The sequence below is a fragment of the Mytilus edulis genome, chromosome 7 (genome assembly GCF_963676685.1).
Source record: "Mytilus edulis chromosome 7, xbMytEdul2.2, whole genome shotgun sequence".
NCBI classification, from domain to species: Eukaryota; Metazoa; Mollusca; class Bivalvia; order Mytilida; family Mytilidae; genus Mytilus; species Mytilus edulis.
In genome coordinates this window covers 42,630,159-42,653,696 of record NC_092350.1, presented here as the reverse complement: position 1 = coordinate 42,653,696, position 23,538 = coordinate 42,630,159, and the positions used below count along the sequence as shown (strand labels likewise).

At 31.4% G+C, this 23,538-nt stretch overlaps 1 protein-coding gene across 1 annotated transcript; it reads left to right on the top strand.

Moving 5' to 3' along the window:
- The first annotated feature begins 2,042 nt into the window (after window positions 1-2,042).
- Window positions 2,043-23,252, top strand: LOC139483132 (probable glutamate receptor). The gene is made up of 8 exons (XM_071267166.1): window positions 2,043-2,214; window positions 10,910-11,049; window positions 11,635-11,729; window positions 14,058-14,148; window positions 14,831-15,152; window positions 15,970-16,187; window positions 20,263-20,531; window positions 22,856-23,252. Exons 1-8 carry the CDS (start codon window positions 2,043-2,045, stop codon window positions 23,250-23,252), a joined length of 1,704 nt encoding a protein of 567 aa, XP_071123267.1.
- The last annotated feature ends 286 nt before the right edge of the window (window positions 23,253-23,538 follow it).

Genomic DNA, 23,538 nt, shown 5'->3' with positions numbered 1-23,538 from the left:
CCTGTCATTAAAACAATACATTTGTGTTTGACATTTCTTGTTGAAAGGCACATCTTATTCACTAAATTTGGTACATTTAATGTAATAACTGCCACTTGGTCGATATTCTGCTGGTTGAAGGTAAGTTCCCGTGGGTATCATCTGTCGAGTAGCAAATACTTTGGTACTGGTATGGAAATACGAATAAGGTTTGATTAAAATTTTGCCTTTTTTAAGACAATAAATCTAAAAATATATCTCTGATATAAAGCTGTACTTTTTTCTCTGGATTTGAATGTACTTTTGCCGAGTCTGAAATCGCATTGCTTTACGACTTGTCTCGGTATTTATATATCCAACATTAATGAATTTAGTCATGATATATTTAGTTGTTCGTCTGATTGGATTTTTTGTTTTGTCTTTTGTTCGCTGTTTGAGACGACGTGGTTCAGGCATTTTGTTGTTAGGTGTTTATACGCGATGGTCCGTTAGGTCATTTTGTCTTAGTAGTTGTCTGCTTATTTCGTTGGTGGTTTTAATTTTGTCATTTCAAATAAGTCTGATTTGTCAGTCTTAACTCTTTGGTCTTACATGATCTTGACTTGTTTATTTTACTCTTTTCCAATATGCATGTCAAAGATAAGATAAATATTTGCTAAACTATATGCAAAGAATTTTTTATTTTGTGGTTTATTTTATTTATCGAAATTTAACTGTGATCACATTTGTGGTGTTCTGGTGTGCTGTCGTAAATTGATGCGATGTGTTTATTGTTTGTTTTTTTTGCGGTTTACATGTTGTAATTTTCTATTATTTAATTGTCTATTTCATTACCTGTCATGTAGTGTTGTCGTTTTAGCACTATTTCTATCAGTTAAATGTAAGTGAGAGGTTTGGCTAGCATTAAAACCAGGTTCAACTCCACCTTTCTTGGTTCTTAAAATATCCTGTACGAAGTCATGAATATCGCATTTATTATCTGCAGTCTGTTTCTATGTTGACGTTTGCTTTTGTTTTTGTTCAGTGTTTTTGTTTTGCCATTGTTGATGCGTTTTCCTCGGGTAAGCTTATTACCCGGATTGTTTTGCTTAATCCAATTATTACTACTGAACAGCGGTAAACCAAAGTTGTCTTTATTTGAGTCCTTTAATGCTATGCATCCACAACGTTTGTATCACTTTTGGTTTTCAAATATTTTGGACTCGATCAAAACTGTCGAGACGTTCATTGTCAAAATATGCATCATGTGCGGTTAAATTTGTACTGTTATTGCTAGTGGTCTTCCCTGTTTATAAAACAAATTTGGAATCTTATTATTTTTATTTTCACATTTGTATTGAAGCGTTTATTACAAGAATGAAACACATCGTTGTTGCATATAATGGAATTTTATGCAACTGACATACAAGTGAGAGATTTAGCACGCTATAAAACAAGATATCAACCATTTTCTACATAAAAACATTCCTGTACCAAGTCAGGAATATGACAGTTGTTATCCATTCGTTTAATGTGTTTAAGGTTTTGATTGTTGCCATTTAATTCAGAAATTGTGTTATGAATTTTCCTCGGAGTTCGGTATTTATGTTAATTTTTTTTCAAACTTGTGATCTGCACTTTCTTTCATTTGTATGGTTTTTTTTTAAATGTTATAAACAGTTTGATTATAAAAGTAAAACTTTAAAAGAAGAAAATGTTCCACGTCAAATCAAGTACTAATCCTATGGCTTTAATTTACAAATTGGAAGATAAATCGATCGTAAAGCAAAATTATTAAAATTATATCGTATGGTACTTATTTTGTTTTACATATCATTTATATCTTTTCTTTTTACAATATATAATGTCTTTTCCTACTCTTTTTCAAAACTGATCATGTGAGTGAAGTAGACGCACAATGTGTAAAATAAGATTTTCAAATTAGGTGGGCGGAGCTTATAATTCCTTGGTTACGTTCTTGTAGACTATATTAGAAAGCTATAAATGGACTACATAGTACTATTCTAAGTCCTGCAAGGAACTACTTTATACGTATTCAGGAAATTTACGTGATACGAGATTTCATGGCGGCTTTAAATCAAACAACATTTATGACCGCTTGTGTCACAGAAGGAGAGACAATTAGTAGAAGAGAACCAATCTCTTATGAGACAGATATATCAGTCTTCATGTTGATCTCTGTGATTATCAATTTAAAGTGGACTTCTGTTTGCATTATTTTTGATAAGGAGACAGGTATGTCAGTATCAGAAAAATAAATGTATTTACAACACCTTACTAATTCTAATGCTTCTTTATTTTAGGTCAATATAATAAATTAACATTAAAAACTTGATTTCATTGGTGGAAAATGAAGTGAAGTTATTATTTTTGAACTCAACTTTCCGTTATGTCAATTAAGAGGAAAATTTCGATTGTTTCTAAATTCTTCCAAACAAACTTGGATCACCTGAAGTTTTAATTAAATAGCCTGTTAAAATCTATTGCCCTTATCTGCACCCCATCTTCTTGATAATTCCTTCCTAGTTGTAGATGAGTTGTGTTAGTCCGGAAAAGTACATGTCAAATAAATCTTAATTATCTGCTATAGGGAACATAGCACTAGAATTTATCATCTCTAATCAATTATACATATTTAAAAGAGTTTTGTTGATATAATAAAGTAGTAAAAAGTACTTACATTCGTACAAGTTGCATTAACAACCAACAATTTTTATATAACAATTGTCAATACATAAATAAACTCATCATAGATAACAGGATTACCAAAAGCTTAATTTTGTTAAGCCAAACGCCCGTTCTGTCTAGAAAAGATTCGTAAATGACGCTAGAATCAAACCGTTAAAAAAAGCCAAATACACTACGAAGTTGAAGAGCATAGAAGACCCAAACTACCGTACTATTTTGCAAAATGATCAAAGGCAAAGCATGGTAAGGTACATCTTTTACTAGAAAAATTTGGCAATTTAGATTCATTTTGATCATATATAGATCTTCGTATGTTTTATGTAGACGAAACGCGCGTCTGGCGTATTAAATTATAATCCTTGTACCTTTGATAACTTTTTGCTCCCAAAACTGTTGATTTTTTATCAAGATAAAACAACAAAAGCGCATCGGACGTACGAAAATACAGGATTGCTTACAAGTTGTTGTATACAAATCAATTAGTTTTGAGCCATAATTATTTTGGCGACAATTGTATTAGGGTTATCTTTATAAATGAATATTATCATGCAGCAATATTAGACCAGATTTCATGTGTCTCATTGTAGTATCGTCTATTTCATTTAAAAAGTCAAGCATATTTCATCTAGAAAAATAAAGTATTGTTCTTATTATGACATTATGTTCACCTGTAAATGAATTGTGTATAGTATTTTCTGAAATTTTAGCATCTCTGATTTATTTTACAAAAGTGTTATAGAAAAAAAATATTGAAAGAAACCAAGGCAACAGATTATCTTTTAAACATGTGAATTCGGGTGAAATTTATAAATAAACTCATACTTATTCTAAACTTCATAGTTGTCCATTGAAGAGCGGATAAAAACAAAAGTACAAAAAATGTAGCCAAAGCCGGTTCAGGAATCAGAGCTCTGCAGTAATCATTGTGCAGACTCCATGGCAGCAATTCTTTTCGTTTACTTTAAAGTGCCTCGTGTTTAACCGAGAACCAGCAATATTTCACTTCGGTTTGACTAGGCCAGGGACCAAACCTAAAAGTTCTGCTATCGAGACGAACACACTCCAACAAGACAATAGCTGCTGTTCGATATGATCGACCCGGGATCAATGGCAGTATCAATTATTTTAAAATAACAGTCACTGAGGATGTAACGTGATCAGTAATGTGAAATTTTCTTAATTTAGTAGACCTGTCACTGTAAAAATTTGATGATTTAAATTTTAATTTGTTCGAATTTTAGGCTTCACTCTTTCTTGTATATTTATTTTTTTGTATAGGCTCTAGCTTTAGAAAGTGTCTTGCTAGGAGTCGGATATATAAATAAAAAGAAATCAATCATATCATAATTTAGATTAAAACTGTTTAAATGTAGTAAACCCCGTGTGTATGACTGATTTATTTCTAGCAGTTTCTCAATTAGAATGTATTTTCTTAAGTTTTTGTGCAACCATCCTCTAATTACAGAATCAAAAAGGCACGTTGACAACCAAAGCAAATTTATCATTTATTCAAAATGTTTCTCTTTGTTTGTGAAAAGAACATCAAACGACTTTTTTCGATTTGCTTCATTTTATTATCTAAATATGCCATTTGTTTAATAGAATACATTAATTTTCATTAGTGGCTTATATTCTCAACATTTTCTTTTAATGACATATTGTTTTTGTCATTCGTTTATCTTGTCAAGTACACTTGTATCAATTAATAACTACAATACGGTCGTTATCATTCTTATGCTTTTGTTGCATTTCCACTCATCGTGAGCGTAATTTATACACAAAGATAATCATCCTTATATTAAAAGAAACGCGCGTCTGGCGTATTAAATTATAATCCTGGTACCTTTGATAACTATTTACACCATTGGGTCGATGCCACTGCTGGTGGACGTTTCGTCCCCGAGGGTATTACCAGCCCAGTAGTCAACACCGAAATGAATATCAATTATATGGTCAATTTAATAAATTTCCTGTTGACAAAACTTTTAATTTTTCGAAAAACTAAGGATTTGCTTATCCCAGGAATAGATTACCTTAGCCGTATTTGGCACAACTTTTAGGAATTTTGGGTCTCCAATGCTCTTCAACTTTGTACTGTTTGGCGCTTTATAACTATTTTGATCCGAGTGTCACGGCTGAGTCTTATGTAGACGAAACACGCGTGTGGCGTATTAAATTATAATCCTGGTTCCTTTGATAACTATTTACATACGAGAATTGAATTTATTTAATAGTTGTAATTTGACTCTGAACTAGCTTTAATTACGATAGCTCTTATATCGTTGCTTTATGACTATTATTTTTAAGTAAGTTATGTGTGTGTGTTTCGTACCGACCTATTGGGATAAGTCAATTGCAACTAATCTTTACCGTTTGTCCTTATGTTCAGCCGAACATATTGCAAAAGATTCGAAGAGGGTTCAGTACTCATAATATAAAAAAGAAGATGTGGTATGATTGCCAATGAGACAACTGTCCACAAGAGACCAAAATGACACAGACATTAACAACCATGTTTAACTCAACCCCATGCTTTATAAGTCTGTCCTAAGTCATAAGCCTGTAGTTCAGCTATTGTCGTTGATTCATGTTTTTCATTTTTGTTTTTTGTAAATTGTTTTGTTACAAATCCAGTCGTTAGTTTTCTAATTTGAATTGTTTGGTACTTTTAATGGCGGAGCTTTTTCATAGCATACTAATTGGTATGAGTTTTTTCATTGTTGACATTAGTATGTTGAAGTATGACTGCTTATATATAAGTCATTTGAACTAAGGTGGATAGTTGTTCCATTTGCATTATTACCACATCAGCATATTTTTTATATAAAACTATTTCTCACATGAGAAGATATTAAAACCAAATTAAAAACGAAAAATGCGTTATTTGGGTTATCATGATGAAACGATATTCCAACATTTCGGTTCACTCTTCGTTGGTTATTAGATAACTTCCAAAGGTCAGACGATGTACATTTTCTCATTTATAACCAATACATGTGTTTTCTTTTATTATGTATAAAACTGATCTATTAGGAATAAAATGAAAGATATGTTAATCGACCGCATGGTTAAAAGGCATGAATACGGAAGATTTGTCCCCCCCCCCAAATAAAGCATTTAATGAATGACAATAATTCATTTTGATTTTGTTAAACCAAAAAAAATTATTTTTGACTCTTCATATTGAATAATACGCGAGTCAAAAATTAATTTTATGGTTCAATAAATTAAAAATAAATTATTGCCAAACATTATAAATAAATTTCTATCAAAAAAAGTCTCAAAGAACATTTTATATTATTAATATTAACAATTACAACGTACACACATGTTGACGTATGAATACATAAGATCAGAGCGGGCGTGTCGCCATAACATTGAAAATAAAAGTAATACCAATCAGCAGACAGTAAATACACAAAATTTATCTATTAATTAATACAAGCGGATTATCAATTCATTCTTTCCGTCGATTATAACACGTTAAAACTTTTGGTTTATTATTTCGGTTTTTTTCTTCTTCAATTCACTAATTTTGAAATAACTGTTACAATATTGAGGTATTCAACATATCTGATGGTATTCTAATCAAACCTTGTGAATTATCCAATCAAAAAATACTCTCCTCTTTATGTTTCCTTTTACATTTTTCAATTTCAGAAAAAGAAGCTTTGCGTTTTCATGAACGTCTTTCACATTACGACATATTTGCTGTAACCTACGATATGAAGGAGCTTACATCTTCTGACATAGATGATTTATTAGATGCAGAGTCAACCAATTCAAAGAGAATTCTTAAATTCATAGTGTATTGCCATTCGAAATTATGTGAAAAGTTTTTATCACAGGTAATCAATGCCCGTCTTTTTTCACTTCCACTTTTAGATTGGAAAAATGATCTATAATAGATTACTAAACAAGGTATTGAACTCTTCACATACATTTTTCTTACAAGTCCTTACGTAATGCACAAATTCACTTTCGGATCCTTACGATTTGGTCACTTTTTAATCGATTTTGGAATTGTTACAAGTCATTATGAGCTATTTACAGTTTATCAAGAATTGTTAAAAGTTATTACCATGTATATATATATATATATGGCAAAATTCAACGATTTCTTACGAAATCTCAAGGATATCTAAGAGCAAATAATGGGCATGTTGCGATCTTTTTAAGGAATGATACGAGTATATAACAAATGTTACTGTTTCAGCGAAGCTTTTAAATGTTAACTATAACCTGTTACGTGTTGTTACAAATAGTTACCAGTTAGTTACGAGTATTTACCAGTCTTTCAGATTTTAAAGCTTTTATACCTTTTCTCCAAATCGTAAACAATACGCACGAAACGAGCTACCATTATGCTTATGATAGTAACTTATTATATCTGTTAAGTCATCGTAACACAACTCCAATGAAATCATAAGCAACACTTAAGGAGTCGATATAACAAGTAAATAGTTATCAAAGGTACCAGGATTATAATTTAGTACGCCAGACGCGTGTTTCGTCTACATAAGACTCATCAGTGACGCTCATATCAAAATATTTATAAAGCCAAACAAGTAAAAAGTTGAAGAGCATTGAGGATCCAAAATTCCAAAAAGTTGTGCCAAACCCGGCTAAGGTTTCATTCACCCAATTAAGTATGTCTAAACTTTATTACTTAACACAATAAACATGCAATTGATTTAAAGTGTACTTACAATTTGCCAAAGACTGATAATAAATTACTATAACTATGTATTTTGATCTGTTGTAGCCTTTTGATTTTGGACGAAAACATGTAAGGCGAAACTCTCTTCTACACTTTTCGAGATGGATAGTGATTATTTTTCACGAAGACGAACATCACCAATTTGACGGAAATCCCAATATAACTTTCGACAATGTTGCAGTAATACGTTTTTTCAGTGTGTCTGGAAATAAAAAACAAAACCATAAGGTAACAATGTCATCGCCTTTAATAATCCATCTTCATCATTTTCATCGTCGTTGTTATCATCGTCAATACCGTCATTGTCGTTGTTGTCTGTGTTATTATCGGTGTCATATTAGTTAAAGTCTACAACATAATGATACTTTATAATGTATACTTTTGTTCAAGTGAATGCGAGTTTTAATAGACCACAAAATCAAAATTGACGCAGACCATTTGAACAATAAAAAGATTGTAATCAGGTTTCTCATAATACATAAAATTGAATATTGAGTGTTAGAATTAACACATTTTAATGAACTTTTATATATGAGACGGTATATCTGCACTATAAATGTAATACACCATTCCCATTTAACGTTATGCGTATCTGGCCAACATGGACAAACTGTTACTTGTACAAAAGTGCTACTTCAACACAAGGTTATGTGAACAAATAGTTGCGTGTACCTTTCGGGTCCGTAAACGACCTGTTTCGCGTACCTCTAGTGTACGTTTAACAAAATTAATTATGATCAGAAAAGCCCTTCATAGTTGACAGGCTATGCGTCTCCTGCTATGCATAAACAGGGATACGACTTAATTGCTGCTTTGCAGTCTTAAGTGCGTGTGTAATTTTCCAATGGTGAGCTTTCCTAAATTTGACACTGTCAAAATTGAACACTTTTCTGTTATATCGATGATTAATTTTACAGTGTTAACCTTTAAGACGACCTATCTCTTTAAATATAATTTAACTAGGTCTAAAACCAACTGTGATTGGCTAAGTCGACGTATTGTTTTTAAATTTTAGCATAGTTTAAACCCCAAATATGATTGGTTGCCGATTCAGACATTATTGTGGAAGGAAGCAAGACGACGACAATTATCTAACGTTGGATATGTTTACTTGAACGGAAGTATAATTCTTCTTAAAGATACCACAATCTGGGATGTAAATGGAAGTGACCATCTAGAAAAATTTGTATTTCCAAATGTAAAGTTTGGTTTTAACCAGAGAAAATTCCTTGTAAGCATATTACCGGTAAGTTTTATAAGACAAACTTTAGATTAAACCATAGAACTTATATCTAGAAGACCTTTTACAAATTGAGAATGGAAATAAGGGAATGTGTCAAAATAAAAACCAACCCAACAAAACATCAGAAAACAGCCGAATGGCACCGATGGGTCTTCAGCACAGCGAGAAAACCCCACACTCGGGCTCAGCTGGCCATAAACAAAATGTGTACTAGTTCAATGAAAATGGACGTCACACCAAACTCAAAACATGTTAATGAACTAAAATGAAAAAAATACTAACAAATAGGTCACAACGTTGCATACAATAAAAATCAATGCGTGCTTATTGTTTTCATGGTGCCATAATAAACTTCTTTTCTGCTACGGTAATTTTAATTATGCAGTTCCATGTCTTACCACTATGAATATTTTTAAGATTTTTTTTAACAATTTATTTTTAATCATCCAATCAAGTTCCTTGATTAATATTTTTGAGATATGAATTAATAATTGCAGTTTTATTAATGTGGGTCACAATAACATCTTTGAAACTATGTTATACCTGGATAAAGCACCAAACAATTTGCAGGCTAGACTGAAGTCTGTTTCTCTCTTTTTTAACATTTTGGATATAAAAATCTATGCAGCGTTTCGTTTTAACTTAATGTTTTTCTTTGTTTGAAATTAAAAATTATCAACACTCTATTCTGCGAAGTAACTGAATTAATTTTCTTAGATTCACTTTTCCTATAAAAATTATAAATTGTCGTTTTATAAAATATGACTTATGCTTACCTTGAACAGTGGGAATGAAGAAAGTATGTACTGTGCATTTGTACCACTCGATCTGAAATGTACAGTGATTTGAAGTTTAGACCAAAAAATTACACAATCCTTATTTTAAAAAGAAAATTTTGGGCGTATTCTTAAAATTATACTGGAAGTCATTTACCAAAAAATGATGAAATTTTGTAATTTTTACATAACCACCCCTTGTTATATGCCTGCATAGTCCATAAGAAGAACTATATTTTACTAGAATAATCTTTTATTGAATGCACTTACTGACGTATATCTTTTAGTAGAAAATATTTGCAAGTGCTACCGAATCTAAATATCTAATAAAATAATCAAAGCAAAGAAGGTAGATATGAATTAAATTTTATCTATCGAGCAATCACAAAGCGGAATACACTGAGCCAAAAAAAGGTTAGAAAGGGATTGTTAACCTTATCAAAAAATTAAAACAAAATCATTTTGTTGATAAACTACGTAATTTTGCATTACGTATAAAGAATTGGGGGATAACAGAAACTCAACTAAGTAGGACATTATCCAGAGACTTTTCTACCACCTACGATTTTATTGATAACACATTTATAAGATTTAACATATTAATACTGTAGATAAATTATTATTTGTTGTTGGATACTAATTTTCATGGATATCGTGGTTGCAGGGGAACCATGTAATTAAGTGTTCAACAAATTACAAGTTTTCTATATCGTTATATGTGGACTCATTTATTTTTGTGAGTACCATTTCCCGAGGATTAAGGAAAACTTAAATATTCTTATATATTCTGTATGAGAGCCTATAAAAAATTTGTTATTCGTTGGACATTCACCTGTACCTACAAAATCTACGAAAAATTGGTATCAAACGAATAAGAGTGATCCCACAGTATACAGACTTTGGCAAAATCACAAAATCAAATATCCTCGAAAATGTTATTTTTCTCCCCAAGAACACAAGTACCCACAAAATAAAGAAAACCACGGTACCTTTTTTTCTGAGGAGACATTTTCCGTTTACTATCCACTCTAACAATGTGTCTTGACAATATAATTATTCAGGAACATGCAACGCAAGACATATTGACAATACTCAATGCTAGTCCAAGAATATAGAAAATGGCTTCAGATATATTATCAAAATATTTGTTTTAAATATAAATTTTACTAAAGGAGGGAAAGCAGGAAAGAAGATTCAAATGTAAAGTTCCTTTACAATATTTTTTTCAATAGCTTTAAAACTAGCCAATGTTATTCATAACGTATATGTTAATTTAATAGTTATCAAGCAAACGCATTGGTGTGTGTAAGCTGTAAAGCGTTTTGAAGAAGTATTCATGTTAACAAATCTTTATTCTTAGACATTTGTGTTTAAATAATTCTCAGGATTAATGGGAAAATGTTCAACTCGTAACCTGAAATTGTACTTAACTTATGATTTAGTTAGGTACTAGAAGGAGAAGATGAAGTAAGAGAGGTGAATGGATAATCATACTCAATGTAGAAAACAATGAGTATGGCAAAGTAGAAAACAAAGAGTATGGCAAAGTAAAAAACAATGAGTATGGCAAAGTAGAAAACAATGAGTATGGCAAAGTAGAAAACAATGAGTATGGCAAAGTAGAAAACAATGAGTATGGCAAAGTAAAAAACAATGAGTATGGCAAAGTAAAAAACAATGAGTATGGCAACAATGGCATGACAAAAAATGAAACATGACAAAAGAATACATAGAAAACTAAAAACAGAGCAACACAAAACCTTCAAAAATAGGTCATACAATCAGGAACACTGGAAGGGTAAGCAAACCCTGCTCCACATGTGTCATTTCGGGCCATGAAAAAACGATTCTTTTTCGGTAGGTTACACAATAAGAAATGGACGGGTTTATTGTTACGACAATTGGGTAATATCTATCGTCAACTGTGATACGTCCATAACGGTTAATTAACTTGAGGTCCGTTAGATTTTCAAATTTATCAATTGTAACTCTTTGCTTTGACGCTTCCTTATAAACAGCACTACTAAATGTCATGGAAGTCATAAGGGGAAATGCAAGCTCTGGAATAATGTATCAACTGGGACATATGGGACATTGCAAAAGAGTTAGTTTTGAATATTTTTATTGACAATATTTGTCCAGGTAAACATTTACTAAATATAAACTCGATTATGTTAAAATATTGCTAAGAAATAACATGAAACGTTTATCTTTTTTTTTATTTCAAGTGGAAGCCATATGTGGAGATAGATGACGAAACAAAAGAGTATAAAGGAATGACCATTGAACTACTAAACGAATTATCACGGAGACTAAATTATTCGTATGTATTAAAATGTAACAAATATTGTAAAGGTCGGGGGTTTTCTTGTCAGGATATACAACCGTTATTACTTTTGTGGGCCTCCGCTGAAGGAAGTAAAAATAAAAATTACAATGGACGTTTATAAATTGTATTATTTTTATTTGAGAAATACAATAAATAGAGTGCTTCATAGAATATATGGCATGAAATCAAATACATTAATTATATAACAAGCGATACGGTAAGGTGCATTACTTTTTTTTTTTTTTTTTTTTTTTTTTTTTTTTTTTTTAAATTATACATACTTTATTGAAAACTTTCACATTTGTTAGTTTGATACAGAAAGTACCGGTACCTTATCCCGGCCTCGTTAAACATTAGATTGTATATTTAGAAAAATTGTTAGTAATTGTTAGTACTCAAAATTACAAAATATATATACAGTATATTATTGTGTATCAATTATTTCAATATTGATCAATAAAGTGAGAATTTTATTTAAGAGAGAATGTGAGAAGAGAAGAGAAAATAATAAATAATTAAAACACAAATACAAAACAAAAAAAACAAAAAATAAAAACTAGAGAAAAAAAAATAAAAATAAAAAATAGAAAGTCCTTGAAATTTGGAATTTGGCAGCAGTATTTTTTTTGGCAACAATTAAATAGATTTGGCAAAGTTGGTTTTCCATTGTAAATAATTCATACAAACACAAAATAGATATTAGAGAATGTATATGCATTTTAGGCACAAAACAAGAACAAAAGACAATAAACAATAAACAACATATAACAGTATATTAAATAACATATATGATGGTGTGAAAAGGCTAAAATAAAATGCACAATAACATTACATAGGGTAATGCTAATTAAGTTGCTTAAGTGTAAATTATTCTAATAATGGAAGCCAGGGGTCCCAGTAGAGGTTGGCAATGTGAAGAGGCTTTGTTTTAAAAAATATATTCTTTTCTAGTATTAGATTTTCTTTTAGATAGTTTTTTAGCCCTGCAAAATTTACTTGATTTTCACACAGTTTTGTTCTATAGATAAAGAATTTTGATAAAAGTATTATTAAGTTTTTTATTTTATTATTTTCTGTTTTCCTAAATTTCCAAATAAAATTATATCCATGTTAAATGGAATAATTATTTGTGTTTGGTTATAAATCCAGTCCATGAGTCTTATCCACAGATCTGCTATTTTATGGCATGTCCAAAATATGTGTTCATTGCACCAAGTTTAATAAATCAATTCTTGTAGTGCTCGGTGAAATAAAATATACTTGGAACACGGCAGTCTAATATTCTGCATCCTTGTTTGGTGCACTAATTTCAAGAACTCTGCATACTCGGTGCATTGCATTCAAATACTCAGCACACTCGGTGCATTAAATGGTATCTCCAAGTACTCCTACTTGGTGCACTGCATTACTTGGTTAAGGAAAATTTACTTGGTGCACTGCATTCAATTACTCAGCATACTCGGTGCATGGTTAGCTATTTACCCGCGAAAACAGTATATCAGCATTAAATATTTTCACAAAGCAATTTTACTTGGTGCAGAAAATTCTAGTTTTGGAGAGACGGCTAACTGCATGGAGGTTCTTAGAGAGAAGCTTCCAGTAGGAACATGTGTTTCGTATTTTATACATAATCGTCGTTACGTGTGACGAAGTACACAAGTTATTCATAAACAAGAACACGTAACGTACGTTTCATTTGACGCGTTATACTGAACCTATAAAAAAAAATACAAAATGAACAATGACACATATAAATAAAGTCGATATATAGATTTAAAGAAGTCAGTATATAATGTTAGGTCCAGGTAAGCTATTTCTTCTGTAAAATACGAATCAGAACACAACAACGGACAAATGCGTGTAACAAGTGTGGAACGGAGACCACAGTAAAAATATCAGCTTTCAGATCACCGGGGCGTAACAATATATAAAAAAATATGTGAGTAGATTGTCAATGAGACAAATCTTAACCAGAGAACAAATGACGTAGTTGTTAGCAAATATAGGCAACAGTGAATTTCTTTTTATTTCATAACTATTCTTCAATTAAAAAAATCACAATGGCATTAAAGATTGCATATCTATGACAATACCTTTAACTTAATTGAACTAATCTTTAGGCTTCTTAAATAAAACATGATTTTCAATCACACAACAATTACAATTATATTCCATAAGGTGATATTTTCTTAAATTTACCATATTTAACATTTCAAAGCATTTAAATAACATGAACATTTGCCATAAAGGCATACACTTTGTTCGAATCTGGCGTTCTCTCCAATAGGACTTATATACCACTTAAATATATATATTTTGTAGTTATGAACTAAAATCGCCACCTGATGGAAAATGGGGTGTAGTATCGGGCAATAACCTTTGGAATGGTTTGATTGGACAGTTGCAACGTAGAGTGAGTATGAACTGCTTGTATATATTTTTACTTGAAAACTATGCATTAAAACGTATTATGAACATACGTAAGATGAAATAACTCACGCATTTACACTGGTTAATATTTTTTTTCGCAAACACATGCTGTCAAATAAACGAGCTAAATTGATTTTCATGAGCACAACACGGTTGTTTTGCGAATGAACATCGGTTAACGCAATTATCCAGACTTCCATATACTAGTAATCCAGACTTCCATATTCTAGTAATACTACACATTGCACACCTACTATTGAAAACTGACAAACGCGCTGTCCTTTTGAAAGGTTAAATCCTTGTTAAAAGTTTGACGTTTATATAAAATGGATGGAACACAACATAAGCTTCGAAAAAATGAAAATCATTAACTTACTCTTTACATCATCCCAAATATTCAATAAGTAAAGCAAGAATCCTGTTTACTATAATCAATGCAAAAATTGAAAACACAGAAATTCAAAATGATTTTAGGTTTAAGAATGAAACACATACCAAAATGGATTCCTTGCAATGTACAAAACAATTATCACGAATGGAATGCATATTATTGCATAACGAAGGTAAAATACAGTTTAACCGCTCTCCAAAAAAATTTTAAAACGAAAAGTCCAACGTACGCTATAAAGTAAATACCAACAAATTATATATAACCTTTGTTTCAGGAAGTAGATTTGGTGGCTGCACCACTAGTTATAGATGTTCTCAGAGAAACTGTAGTAGATTTCACACAGCCATATTTTCATGAAAAATCAGGGATTATCATAAAGAAACCCGTTACATCGTATTCAAAGAAAGTACACGTTCCAGTTAATTCAATTGTGTTTCTCTGTATAGGACTTTCTTTGATAGTTATTACATTTTGTCTGTTTCTTTTCGAAAACTTTAATCCGCATAACAAAAACGTTGCCGGTAGAATGAAGATCAGAGGATTGCATCACTTATCTGACTCGTTCTGGTACGTAGTTGGAGCAATACTTTGCCATGGTAAGTTTTGTTTGTTCATACCCTTAACGTCAATAAAACGAATTATAATTGGGTCGACTTTCTTGGTGGCATTCTCCCTCAGCATAGTCCTTAATTATTGTTGTGCACGTTTAATAACGCGGCAATACCTTTGTGGGGATGGAACATTGCTGCCGACAAATTTGAACGTTCACGATTTTTACGTTACAAAAATTTAGCCAACATATGTCATTCGGTTAATATCTTTGATTTCTAGCTAATTTTTATCCTACCTATCTTTAGTTACTTCTACATGTTTTATATTGATAATTCGGTGTCGAGACGTATGAAATTGAGCTTGGTTTCTATATAATTCAATATTCACGAACGTATTGACAGTGATTTACATAATTAACCTTGAACTTTAATGATATATATTCATGCACGCAACGTTATAGTGCGATTCCGCATTTAAAAAGGGAATTTCCCATTGTAAACATGACTATGATTTGAATTTGAACGCAGCTTTACGGATAACTTGAAGTAAAAACTTGACACATAGAATTTACAGAAAAAATCAAAAACATATTCAACGTACTTTTTTTTCATTGTACTTGTTAAAATAACAATATGATTTCGAATCCCTAAAGATAATTAAGTTGCTATTTTGTAAGAAAACCTGGCAAAGTACCAGAATTTCAACTATTTGCATAAGTTAAATATCTTAGACACTAATTGTAAGAAAAGATTGAAAATAATCTTTACAATTATAAAGTATTTCTATGGCACATGACTGCTTCAAAAATAACTGAACAATACTAGTCTAATTCATGAAAGTATGAAAATACACTTATTTCAGGTGGACAGCATGTAGCCGCTTCGTCAGCAGGAAAAACACTACTGAGTTGCTGGTGGCTATTTTGCACCCTGATGGCGGCCACATATAGTGGTAATTTTGTTGCAATCTTGACAGTGACAAAGGAAACGCTACCTTTTGAAGACGCAGAAGGATTAGTTGCACAAAATACTTATAAATGGGGCACAGCTGGTTCAACAATTTTTGAAACAATTTTAAAGGTGACAAATTATTTTTGTAGTTTATGTTCAATTATTAATTTTTGGCAAAAGCTTAGAAGTTTTAATATTATTTATTTTAAAAGTAGTTGGTCAGAAGTTGATACCTGATAAGAACATCAGGAGCACATTTCTCATCCCGGTATATCAGTAACTTGTGGTTAAATAACTTAAAATATTAAATATCTCCACCTTTAAACATACATCTATTCTTCAATTAAATCAAGACCTTTCTGTACAGATAGATTTATTTTCAGGGATCAGAGCTATGCCTTAATTATTGTATTGTTGACGGTTTGCACTATAAAAAAACAGTTCAGTTTTCTTTCGTAAACTATATGTAATCTATACTTTTTAAGTTCACTGTAGATTATGTCTATTGGAAAGGGGTCTGCCCTTCTTATCGAAATCATTAATTGTTAAATGATTTTGAAGATCACTTTATATTTATTTACATTAATCATATATGTGTTCGTATTTGTCATAACAATACCTTTTCTGTCTTACTAAAAAGTAATAAAAGATAATGACAATTTAATGCGTCCTGTTCACTAAACAGACCAACAAGTCACAATGAGTTTTTAAAAACACAAATTGTGTTATCTGTTGTATAAATACGAATCGGTGAAGGTTGACCAATATTTGTCTGTGTCCAAAATTACTAGTGACGTAATTTTGCTGTCTTAGATAATAAGATAACAGAATGGTCGTCTTACCTAAAATTGCACTGATCTTGTCATTTTTCCTATTGTGCAAAATTTCCGATTGAGGCATATTATCGATTGTCGATTCGTCTTTCCGATTGTGACATTTGACTCCGTGTGTATTTGGAATATTTTGTGCATTACAGCATCATATGTCTTTTTAAACCGCTCGCTTGACTAAGGAAGTAATGATACCCCTAAACTGTTTAAGTCCATGATTTCCTCCTTGTTTGTTTGTTTCTTTGATGTGTTTTAATCGATTTTTAATATTTGATCATCAATCGTTGTTGCCTATAGTGGTATATGACCCATTTCCATGAAAATACACCTTTTTCGATTTCGTTTTGTTTTGGAGATTCAATTCCATGAACATTCAACTAGTCACTATTACATTTGACCATTACTTGACATTGCTCACCAGCAATACAATCAATAAGAAATGTGTGTACAAATTATAATTGATAAATGATAAGCCATATTTTCTAAAGTATATTTAAATAAAGGAAAATGTACTTCAAAAACTCTTTGGAAGTACTTGATAAATTGCATGCATATATTGGTGATTTTGAATCTGTTCAAAGTTTTGATTTTTCTACCCTATATACCACTTTGCCTCATATTCTTATTAAGAAAAAATTCACATCCCTAATTAACTGGGCATTTAAAAAGTCGGAATGCGAGTACATATGTTCAAACTCTTTTAGATCATTTTTTAGTAGCAATAAACAAAAGAACTATGTCAATTGGACATGCTTTGATACTATTTATGCACTTGAATTTTTACTTGATAACATTTTTGTTCGCTTTGGAGATTCCGTATATCGTCAAGTTATTGGAATTCCAATGGGGACTAACTGTGCACCACTTATTGCGGACCTGTTTTTGTATTGTTATGAGTTACAATTTATGACTAAAATTAGCAAAGACCCATCAAAACAACATTTGATACAAAAATTTAACAATACTTTTAGATATTTGGATGATATATTGGCTCTAAATAATGACGACTTCAGTATGTATACTAAAGAAATTTATCCTGTAGAACTTACTTAAAATAAAGCTAATGATAACAATGACCACTGCCCTTTCCTCGATCTTGATATCTATATCATAAACGGGAAGCTTAATACAAAAATTTATGATAAAAGAGATGATTTTTCATTTCCTATTGTTAATTATCCATTTTTAGATGGTGACGTTCCCTTGTCACCATCTTATGGTGTTTATATATCTCAACTTGTACGATTCGCTCGTGTATGTAACAATGTATTAGATTTTAGCGAGAGAAATGTATGTATTACTGAAAAATTATTACACCAGGGTTTTCGATATCACAAACTGGTCAAAACATTTACTAAATTTTATCACCGGTATAAGGAAATAATTCGTAAATATAACTCAACATGCAGACATCTTATACCTTCAGGTATTTCACATCCAAAATTTTATGGAAATATTCTTTATAAAGCACAAAAATGTCAGTATTCTCCTCAGAAACTAACAAAACCTTTAAATAGACTTATTAAAAGGGGATATAGTTACGATACTGTTGTCAGGTCATTAAAGATTGCATATTTTGGCTTTAACATTGATTCACTGATAGGGTCTTTGCATCGGAACTAAACACATTTATTTCTAAAAAAACAGTTGTTGGCATGACACGGGTTATGTTCTTCTCATATATTTTATGATAGTATGATACTAAACCCCTAACGGGAGGGATTGTACCTGATATTCATATGATGAAGACATAATCTTTCAATCAGTTTAATTGAGGTCTGGAGCTGGCATGTCAGTTAACTGCTAGTAGTCTGTTGTTATTTATGTATTATTGTCATTTTATTTATTTTCTTTTGTTACATCTTTTGACATCAGACTCGGACTTCTCTTGAACTGAATTTTAATGTGCGTATTGTTATTCTTTTACTTTTCTACATTGGCTAGAGGTATAGGGGGAGGGTTGAGATCTCATAAACATGTTTAACCCCGCCGCAATTTTGCGCCTGTCCCAAGTCAGGAGCCTCTGGCCTTTGTTAGTCTTGTATGATTTTAATTTTTAGTTTCTTGTGTATAATTCGGAGTTTAGTATGACGTCCATTATCATTGTACTATTATGCATATTTTAGGGGCCAGCTGAAGGACACCTACGGGTGCGGGAATTCTCGCTACATTGAAGACCCATTGGTTGCCTTCGGCTGTTGTTTGCTCTATGGTCGGGTGGTTGTCGCTTTGACATATTCACCATTTCCTTTCTCAATTTTATTCATTTGATAAAAATATTTTATTTAAATGATAACAAAACCTGAATATGCATTCTTCTCCTGTTTGGTTGTTTAGTAAATTAACCCAATCTCTATTTTTCTATGAAGTAAAAAACACTAAAAAAAACATTTCACAGAAAAATCGAGATCAACCCTTGTTTGTCTTCTCATTTTTATTTTGGTTCAGCCATAAACTGCTCCTCATTCAATTTGCATTGTCTCCTTGAAACATTGTTACTTTTTAGGGTGGGATTCGATGTTTCGCATACTACCCCAACACTAAACCAAAGGTCTATTTAAATATACCTTTTCTTTGCATTAAGAGGGAACAAATTAAGCTTGCAGTTACCAAGACATATATCACCGCTATAAATTTGATGTTTGAATGGTTTTGTTTGCTTTTCTTCATCCTGATTTTCCAAAAATGAAACCAAATATAAGCTTCTTCAAAGTTAATGCTCTTGAACTAACCAGTTTACCACATGATAAAGTTTAAAGGTAATCATACACAATAGGAATGAACTCGTTATGTAACCTGATCATATGTAATTTAGCCGACAAATTGAGGGTAAAATAAAAAAAAACACTGAAATTTATGCTAACAACTCCTCGAACGAACTTACGAAATGTAAGCATGCTATATATCATGTAACCAGTTCATATAATTTTTGTTTTAAGATTGTAACACAGTGAAGACTGCTGTACCCATATTTTTACTATTTTATTTGTTATGTCTGGTCTGTTCACACATCGTTGTAAATATGACGGAATTTGATGAGACTGTTGTAAAAGTGAGAGGTTTAGCGCTATAAAACCAAGTCCGATCCACCATTTTCTACATTTGAAAATGCCTGCACCAAGTCAGGAATATGACAGTTGTTCTCCATTCGTTTGATGTGTTTTGTCATTTGATTTTGCCATGTGATTAGGGACATTCGATTGAATTTTCTTCGGAGTTCAGTATTTTTGCGATTTTACTTTTTAATAACATCGAATAATTTTTTTTTCGAATTCCTCTTTCTTAATAAGCATTGATCAGATTAATCCATACCGATCAATGGTAGAAATTAAATGTGTAATGTTTTCAACATTTGTTTTGCATTTTTTGTATAGAGTTCAGAATTACCAGAACGTCAGAAGTTATGGAATGGCATACTAGAATTCAACAAGAGTGATCCATCAGTTTTAAGTAGTGATCCAGCTGAACAGATACGCAAAGTTAGAGGTGGTTATTATGCTTATATTGGAGAAAGGGTATACCTAGATATGGCAATAGGAAAAAGTTGTGACATGTCAGTGATCTCATCTTCCGATTTCCATCCTCTACTAATAGCTCCAGCTTTGCCGAATAATTCTCCCTTTCTGAATGTCTTTTCTGATGAGTAAGTTTGACCTATAATGGTTTATTTTTACAAATTGTGACTTTGGATGGAGTGTCGTCTCATTGGCACTCATACCATAACTTAACTTTGTTCATTATAATATGAATGATTTAGTGGATTTCGGTTTGCCCGTGTGTGTTCTGATGTCATAGATTTTAACGAACGTAATCAATGCATCACTGGTAAATTGTTGTGTCAGGGATTTCGATACCATAAATTACTTAAAACTTTTACTAAATTCTTTCATAGATACAAAGATTTGATTAGTAAATTTGGCTATACCTGTAGAAAGCTTATTAAAAATGGTATTTCACATCCTAAATTTTATGGTAATATTGTACTTAAAGCGAGGAAATCACTATGTGATCCTTGTAAACTCATCGAACCTTTAAACAAACTTATAAGTAAGGGTTATCGTACCAATATTGTAATAAGATCTCTGAATATAGTTCACATTGGCACTAATATTGATATTGTCATTAGCAAATTAAAACATAACTAAATTTCATTATCTTTTGAGGCGAGATGTATAGAGACACAGACACGTTAACTTTTATTTCTATAGAAGTCGCTCTTCACTATACTACTACCTGTCGATACATTTATTTTTGGCATTGCACAAGTCATGTCTTCTTTGACTATTAATGACGTTAAAATACTAAATCCCTGTGATGTGTTTTAGTCGATTTTAGTCTCTGATGCATGATTTTTTATTATTAATTGGTTTTGGCTTTTAACTAGCTGTCAGTAACTGCGAGTACTCTCAAATCGTATTTTCTTGTTAATTCGACCTGTTGATACTGTTTATAATGCTTTTTTGTTATTTTTATTTATATGGATCTTGTCTGTACACCAGCTTTGATTATTTGTAATATCTTAAATTTTTCACTTATTCTTACAACATTTGTATAAACTTCAAGATTATAAAAAAAAACGTTTTTTTTTTCTAAAGTGAACATTGATTGGTTAACTATTTCTCAGTCATGTCCTGTTTTTGAATTTGTTTGTTAGCTTTTTGGTCATGAATGTTTGTCTCTAATATTTAATTAACTGTGCATTTGTATTCAGATATCGCAGATCAAATTTATTCGTTCATTGTTTAATCATACGTTTTTTGATTGAGTTAAGTCTGCCAATTGATATTTTATCGTATGTTTTTCTTTGTTGTGATGTTATGCTATTGTTTCAGAAAAAGGGAGAAGGTTTGGATCCATTAAAACGTTTAATCCCGCTGCAAATGTTTGCACCTGTCCTAAGTCAGGAATCTGATGTACAGTAGTTGTCGTTTGTTTATGTAATATATACGTGTTTCTCGTTTCTCGTTTTGTTTATATAGATTAGACCGTTGGTTTTCCCGTTTGAATGGTTTTACACTAGTAATTTTGGGGCCCTTTATAGCTTGTTGTTCGGTGTGAGCTAAGGCTACGTGTTGAAGGCCGTACTTTAACCTATAATGGTTTACTTTTTAAATTGTTATTTGTATGAAGAGTTGTCACATTGGCACTCACACCACATCTTCCTATATCTATATTCTATTCACTTGACGTTCATATTTTTCTAATCTCAGCAACTTCCCTGAACCCTGGAGAGAATATTTTAATTCAAAATGTTCTCGAGATAGTCAGAATAAAATTGAGTTTTTCTGTTTATAAATATGAACAGTCGGTTATTGTTTCTAATCTTGGATCAACTTGTCAGAAGGAGTTGAGCCTCCAAGAAAATTGTCTTCATCATACAGGTTGTCATCCTTTTGTGGGAACTACATGGGGTTTGTGCACTATAAGCACATCAAATGTACTTCAAATCTTCTTTTTGTTTTATCAAAAGTAAAAAAAAAGGAATCTGATGTACAGTAGTTGTCGTTTGTTTATGTAATTTATACGTGTTTCTCATTTCTCGTTTTTTTTTATTTTATATAGATTAGACCGTTGGTTTTCCCGTTTGAATGGTTTTACACTACTAATTTTGGGGCCCTTTATAGCTTGTTGTTCGGTGTGAGCCAAGGCTCCGTGTTGAAGGCCGTACATTAACCTATAATTGTTTACTTTTTTTAAATTGTTATTTGGATGGAGAATTGTCTCATTGGTACTCACACCACATCTTCCTATATCTATACACATATTCACAAATACATTTAGTCATACATATAATGATATCTATTTCCAAAATGTTTGAATTTATGTTTATAATTTCTTATTCTTTATTGACATATTTATTTTTGTGGATTTACACTTTTAATACACTCTCGCATACATGCATATTTCAATACAGTTTTAATATTATAGTATGCATTCTACATTAACTCGATTTGTTTTGTTTTTAAGAATCGTCACTATCATCGAAACTGGATTGATTCTCATGTGGCAGCAGAAAACATGGCCTAAGCGAGCAAACTGTCAAGAAGAGTCAGTTACAGACGCAAAAACTATCAATGTCTTGGATTTTCATTTTGCGTTCTGTTTATGTGGACTAGGAGTTATATTTGCTGTTTTAATGCTAATCTATGAAAACATAAAACGAAAATGGATGATAACGCAACACAGAAGACAAAATGAACAGGAGAGAAAAATGTCTTTAAAAGATATAGAGATTTCATCTATTGATGAATTTTATAGAAACATTAATCCAGTCAATGAAACACCTTTAAAAAATGCCATTCGTCGACAGATTACAGATACCTCAAACAGTTTTGAAAATAAGCGTAAAAATTACTCCAACTGAAAGACATGCCTTTTCATCTAAGTTGTTCTCACACATTAATCATTTCCTTAAAGACAGCTATCATTGCTATGATGAGTAGTTCAAAAAATGTTCTACAAATGTATATAAATGTAATAAAGGTTGCAATGAAAAGGTTGTTACAAGTCTTTACTTTCCAATACCAGCTACCGTTGGAGTTGCGTCTAGTTACTGGTGTGAATGTGTGGGGTGTGAGTGTGTAAGTGTATGGGTTATGAGTTTGTATGTTGGTGACAGCAATAAATATAACATAAAGAATAGAGAAAAC

Bases quoted from the DNA above. Each gene is read 5' to 3' on its own strand.
- LOC139483132 (XM_071267166.1), top strand. From the start codon at position 2,043: ATGGCGGCTTTAAATCAAACAACATTTATGACCGCTTGTGTCACAGAA. The intron at 11,730-14,057 runs GTATGTATTAAA...TATATTTTGTAG, and splicing joins TCACGGAGACTAAATTATTC to TTATGAACTAAAATCGCCAC. The intron at 14,149-14,830 runs GTGAGTATGAAC...CCTTTGTTTCAG, and splicing joins TTGGACAGTTGCAACGTAGA to GAAGTAGATTTGGTGGCTGC.